Here is a 6,878-nt window from a genome sequence, read left to right as displayed (position 1 = left end):
ATCCCCAATAGGGGGCACGTAGGAGGCAGACGATCAATTATTCTCTCTCATCATTGATGTCTCTCTCTCTTCCTCTTTGAAATCAATAAAAATATATTTTCCTACAAAGCAGGTTAATTAAAAAGTTAACTAAAGCTCTTACCAATCCTCTGGCTTTTCCGCATCTGGATCAGCTACATATTCGGGCTCATCATCTAACCAGCCTTCAGGCTTTGTGGCTTCTTCATCAGGAATTTTAGCAGGGGCATCTTCATCCCTTAAATAAATAAGAAAAAGCCAATTATGACAACAATGGCCAGAGAATCACAATGTGGTCCCCTTTGTGAATCTGAAGCAGGGCAATCTAAAAATATTTAAATCTTACTTAATCTCAAAACTCAAAATTCTTCCTAAAATTATATGCAAATCATATATCTGATAAGGGCCTAGTCTCCAAAACATATCAAGAACTCTTACAACTCAGTAATAAAAAGACAACCCAGCCCTAGCCAGTTTGGCTCAGTGGATAGAGCGTCAGCCTGCAGACTGAAGGGTCCCGGGTTCCATTCCTGGTCAGGGCACTGCCTAGGTTTCGGGCTCAATCCCTGGTGGGAGGGTGGGGGTTGCAGGAAGCCAATTGATGATTCTCTCTCATCATTGATTGTTTTTTCTCCTTCCCTCTCCCTTCCTCTCTGAAATCAATAAAACCATATAAAAATATTTTTAAAAAAGAAGTACCAACTTTAGTGCAGTTAATAAAAAATGGTGCGACTTTAGTTGGTAAGCAAAGATATCATTTATCCTTGGCTATGCGCTTATTTTTGAACTATGCTAGTTTTAAATTGTGTGAGAACCTGAATTTGTACAACATTCAGCTGACCCTTAGAAGCAGAACATTCACACCCTCTGTCCCAAAATAAAACAGCTAGTTAAGGAATATTACTGAACAACAAGGCTGAGTCCATATCTAATGTTCAACAAATACACAAGTAAACTTGGCGTTTACACTAGTGCAGCATAGAAGTTCAGGAACCCGTACCTTAATTTAAGGGAGGAAAAACATCAACTACAATTTCCCTGCTAAGCTTAAGAAGATAGTTTTACAAATGGGAGAACAGTTTTATTATTTCTCTTTATGCACTTTCTGACATTTCCAAAAGAGCCAGTTTTCATTTTTCATCACTCTCCAGTTTGTACGCTACAAAAAAAGACCATGCATACTCAACTTCCCTCATACACATTGAGCTCACTCCTGCTTCTCTACTTCTACACACGATGTGCTTCTTTAATACCATGTTCCATCTTTACCACTTAGTTAATAACTGTCACCCCACTTTCAAGTCTTAATTTGATTGGCACTGCTCCAAGAAACCACCCTGATTTATACCTGATGCTCTGGTCATTACTATACTAAATATGTATTACTTTTGTTATGAAGAAAAAGGTTATTGTATTCTTTAAGAAAAGAGACATGAGTATATGTAATTTCAAACTAGGGGAAAAGTTTCATGAAAATAAAAATCCCATTCTAATGTCCAAATGATTAAAATTCAATTGTCCAGGTGTTGGAGTGCCCAAGTAACACCTACTATTAGACCACTCACCATATGCATGCCAACTTCAAATTATCCAGAGATAATTTGAAAACACCATGCACATATTTCTATTATATGTTTTATTGCTTAACATTTTATCAACAAGAAAATATACAAAGGGTGGAAATGAGGGCATCAGCAAAGAAGCTCCTTATGGGACATAAAAGCTGAAATGGAGCTGTGTGAGAGCTCATGTCCTGTGGCTTTGTATCCACTGCCCAACACAAAGCACGGATCTCTTGAGTTTTATTTAAATAGGAAAAATATTATTTTTCAAATTAAAATTTAAAATCTCAGGACTCAAGCTTTCAGTGTGAATTCACAAAGGCATGTGAAAGGCCAGGCCAAGAGAACTGAGGTTTTGCCATAAAGCAACCATGTCTCAGCATAGGCAAACACATGAATTTCAGTATTTTGTGGTTTATAAAATGGTGACAGGAAATCCAGATGATCTTTATGGCCCCCTTTCAGCCCCCTTTTGCCTATGTTTTTCCTAACATTTGAATTGCATCATAGACTATTAAAATTATCAGATCTAAACATTCATTTGTTAAAGCCACAAAACACTCCATTGCACTCAAAGACTCACCAGTCATCTGGTTTGACAGCATCAGGATCTGGTATTTTTGGTCTTTCATCCCAATCCTCAGGTTTCCGGTCTTCTGGGTCCTCAATTTCCCGTGAAGGATTTACAGGAGGAGTCATGTCATTCAGTAGATTTCCACTGTTCACAAGAGATTGGTCCACTAATATTTCAAAACTATTATCTGGATTCAAGACTAAAAAAAAATTAAATGCAATTTTAAAAAGTTAATTAACCACTCATTCTCAAGCTCTCTTTACCATACCACAAAAGATCATATTTATAACAGAAAGCAGAAACATGAAGACCTCAGGCAACAAAGTTAGAACATGATCTTGGGGCCCCTGAGCAAGTTAATCCTCCTGTAAATCATAAAAGCTAGTTCCTCAGATTTTTAGTAATTAAAACAGATCATAGATAAAATTTTAAACACCAAAGGCTTCATTTATGGACATTAAAAACATCAAAAAAGAAAGAGGAAAAAAAACAAAACAAAACCCAACAAAAAAACCAAAGGTACATAAACTAATGCAATATTGGTCTGACACATAAATGGTTACACACCATTCAATAGGCAAATGAGTTTACTTATTATAACCACCCCTAGTAAAGGTCCATTTTCTCATTTTTTGAGTTGGTATTACCACCATCTATGCTAACAAAATTTCAAATTACAAAAACCTTTTATCTATTAAATCATATGTCTATTCATAGTTGTATTTTTGGGGTCCAATGGAGGAAAAAAACCCCACAATTTTAAATCCATAAAAGTATCAAGTGTGATTATGCTAAAGCCTAGATCTCACACAAGTCTAATTGGCAACTGACTGGGTCACAGCACATCCAGAATACTATGGAAGACAATGGTGTACTAGACCGCTTTTCTCAAGGATAATTAAGTTAGCACTGTTAACAATGATATGTAGTCTCCTGGAAAGATATTTGCACTTTTGTGAGGAGACCAAATACAATATAGGATATTTAACTTTCAATAAAAAATTACATCTATACTTATTATACACATACATGTGTTTATTCACAAATGGTTAATACATATCACAATGTTGTTATTTCAGATAATTCTAAAGATCTTTATGTTTATTTCTATCTTCTGAATTTCCATACTGAACATGTATTACTATTGTTATGAAGAAAAAAGGTTATTGTATTCTTTAAGAAAAGAGGCATGTGTATATGTAATTTCAACTAGGGGAAAAGCTTCATGAAAATAAAAATCCCATTCTAATGTCCAAATGATTAAATTCAATTGTCCAGGTGTTGGAGTACCCAAGCAAACTTCAGCTAAAAGATAATTTGAAAACATCATGCATATATTTCTATTATGTTTTATTGCTTAACATTTTATCAACAAGAAAATATACAAAGGAAAAAAAAAAAAGAAAATATACAAAGGGTGGAAATGAGGGTATCAGCAAAGAAGCTTCTTATGGGACATAAAAGCTTATTCTCAAAAATGCCTTAAACCCTAAATCTCAATTCAAACTATGGAAGAGAAGCTTCTTTTTTTTCCCTTCCTTTTTGTTTGTTTGTTTTTAATATTTTTTTTATTGATTTCCGAGAGGAAGGGAGAGGGAGAGAAAGATAGAAACATCAATGATGAATCACTGATCGACTGCCTCCTGTACGCCCTTTACTGTGGATCGAGCCCGAAACTTGGGCATAACCTCCTGATTCAAAGGCTGACGCTCAACTACTGAGCCATGCCAGCTGGGCGAGAAGCTCCTTTTTGTCCCGAGACACTAAGTTCATTTCATTACTAAGGTATTAGGTCAGTAGAGATTCTTATTTGCAGGCTTAGGTCGTCTATAGATGTACTATCTTTATATTAAACTAGTAGCCCTGCACACAAATCTGTGCTCGAGTAGCTCACTGCCACTTGCCTCAGCTGGCCACCCGCCCACCACCGCTGGTAGCTCTCCACTGCTCTTAGCTCGCTGCCCCGCCCTCCTGTTGCTCTCCCACCACTTGTAGATTGGTCGTGACGTTATGGCATAATGGATAATTAGCATATTCCTCTCATTATATAGGATGAATAATAAATCTGTAGTGCCATAAAACCCCAAATTATTGGTTTTTCTTACTTAATGTATAAAGATGTGTTTTCTTATCAGTAAAATAGGTCTTCAGATCTGCATCTGGTCTCTTAGCATGCTTTTCTTCATATTCGCCCGTTTTGGGGTTTTTGTGGCGGAAGATGAAGTGCAATTTATAGTCCTCTCCACATTTATCTGGACCAAACATGATTGTATAAGGGGTCTTGTCATGGAACTGGTCCTTTAGAAACAAAAAATGGATTTTAAGTAAATCAAAGTATTCAAAGCAACTTTTCAAAAGTATGATTATTTCTTCTTATAAAATCCGAAATAATTTAGTTTCACATTAAAGAAAAGCTGATTCTGTGACAGCATGGATAGGCCTAGAGGGCATTATGCCAAGTGAAATTAAGTCAGATAAAGATGATGATATCATGATGTCACTTACAGGTGGAACCTAAAGAATAAAAACGAACAATACAGAAACCGAATCATTGATACAGAAACAAACGGATGGTTGCCAGATGGGAGGGGATTGGAGAGCTGGGTGAAAAAGGTAAAGGGATTAAGTAGAAATTGGTAGTTACAAAAATAGCCACAGGCATGTAAAGTACAGCATGGGGAATATAGGCAATAAGATTGTAATAACTACATATGGTGTCAGGTGGGTACTAGACTTACTACTAGGTGTACCGGTTAATAATGCGGATTTTGTAATCAGAGAAAACACGATAATTTCAAGAGAAATATCAAAAGTGTTTTATTCAAAGTAATGTTCATCGCTAGCCACACATTTCCCCATCTTTCAGGTAATTTGTGGATACCGTCCCAATAGAACTTTTGTTTTGAGGCAAACCATTCAGAGACCCAATGTTCCACTTATTCGTATGTTTTGAAGTGCTGCTCAGAAAGTGCGTGTGCCATTGATCAGAACAAGTGGTAATCTGAAGGAGCAAGGTCTGGTGAATACAGCGGGTGGGTTAATACTTCCCAGGCAAGATCTTTTGACTTGACTTTAACTGGTTTTGAAGTGTGTGATGGTGCGTCATCATGAAGCAAAATTACTTTGCAGTGTCTTCTGGCACATTCTGGTCTGTTCATGATCAAAGTGTGGTTCAAATTGATTATTTGTTGTCAGTAGCGATCAGTATTAACCATTTCACCTGGTTTTAGAAGCTCATAATACACCACACCTTCCTGATCCCACCAAATGCAGAGCATTGTCCTCTTTCCGAAGCGATATGGCCTTGCAGTCGATGTTGATGGTTGACCTGGATCAACCCATGATTTTGTGCAGTTTGGGATTCTCAAAATAAATCCACTTTTCATCACCAATCACATTTCGATGCAAAAAAGACTTTCTTTCGTGTCATTGAAGCAACATTTTACTGATGACGTTTTGGTTTTCCATTTGTCTTTCGTTCAGTTGATGTGGCACCCATTTTCCTTTCTTTAAAATCTTTCCCATTGCTTGTAAACGATCGGAAATTGTTTGCTGAGCAACGTTGAATCTTTCTGCAAGTTGTTTTTGAGTTTGACACGCATCTTCATTCAATAATGCTTGTAATTGTTGGTCTTCAAACTTTTTTGCTTGACCTGGATGTTCTTTGTCTTTCACATGGAAATCATCACTTTTAAAGCATTTAAAACAGCATTCACAAGTATCTTGAGATGGAGCTTATTCACCAAAAGCTTCCTGAAGTATACAGTAACTTTTTCTTCAAAATATAGTAATGAATTAAAACTTCCCGCAAATGCTCTTTTTTTGGCACAAAATTTGACATTTTTAAGTGTAAAAATATCTATGATGTTAACACCTTCAGAAAATTTTACATATGAAGTTTTGAAGCTTGCTGTCAATACAACAAAATAGCATACATATCAAATCGCATATATATCAACATATGTGTAACTCCATCTATTGAAAAAAATCCGCATTATTAATTGGTACACCTAGTATTGGGGGTGTGGGGAATTCACCTCATAAATCATAAATGTCTAACTACTATAATGTACACCAGAAACTAATAAAATGATATTGAATATCAACTGTATTAAAAATATTTTTAAAAGAGAAAAAAAAAGAAAAAGAAAAGCTGATTGGTTTATGAGGTTCATATAGATACCAGTGAAAAGGGATAACAGAAATTATTAGGAAATTTTACATGAGACTATTATGAAAGTGCTTAAAAAAACAAAGCAATGCATATATCTAGATAGTTACTGCTTCTTTCATAAAACAAAGAAATATGTTTGTTAAAACAAGAATTACACAGAATAGAAATCAGGGATAAGACAGAACAATTTTGAAATTCACATTTCAAATCTTGAAAGATAATTATGGGTGGCTATATACAGAAATAGGAAATACTTACCAAGTTTAGTTCCGGGGTTTTGGAAAGCAGCTTCACATAGGCACCACCACATTCTATTCCATTTTGAAAATTAACCTCATACCTAATTTCAGAGAGAAAAGCAGAAAATCATACGGCATTTTGAAATATCAAATTTCTTCATTACCCTTTTCCTCATCTTGGTCTCATGTTTAATCATAGGTCATATGTTTGTCTTTAGGAAAGATTCCATCTTCTATGGCTTTGAATGGCTTCCCAATCCCCCCAAGCTTAATGCAGATTCCCAGTAAATACTTTTTGCAAATTCCAGAAG

The 6,878-nt window shown here is 35.7% G+C and overlaps 1 protein-coding gene across 1 annotated transcript in view; it reads right to left on the bottom strand.

The window, feature by feature from the left end:
* The window catches only part of CANX (calnexin), a 39,562-nt gene that overhangs the window by 7,729 nt on the left and 24,955 nt on the right, over positions 1-6,878 (bottom strand). Inside the window, exons 6-9 of the mRNA XM_080675489.1 lie at positions 6,587-6,668; positions 4,260-4,452; positions 2,164-2,353; positions 142-256 (exon numbers count right to left, since the gene is read on the bottom strand). Of these exons, the coding sequence (XP_080531615.1) occupies positions 142-256; positions 2,164-2,353; positions 4,260-4,452; positions 6,587-6,668 (580 nt within the window). The remainder of the gene's footprint in view (positions 1-141; positions 257-2,163; positions 2,354-4,259; positions 4,453-6,586; positions 6,669-6,878) is intronic.

Source organism: Plecotus auritus (genome assembly GCF_963455305.1).
Source record: "Plecotus auritus genome assembly, chromosome: 6".
NCBI classification, from domain to species: domain Eukaryota; kingdom Metazoa; phylum Chordata; class Mammalia; order Chiroptera; family Vespertilionidae; genus Plecotus; species Plecotus auritus.
The sequence above is the reverse complement of the archived record's forward strand: the minus strand, read 5'-3'. Positions and strand labels throughout refer to the sequence as shown.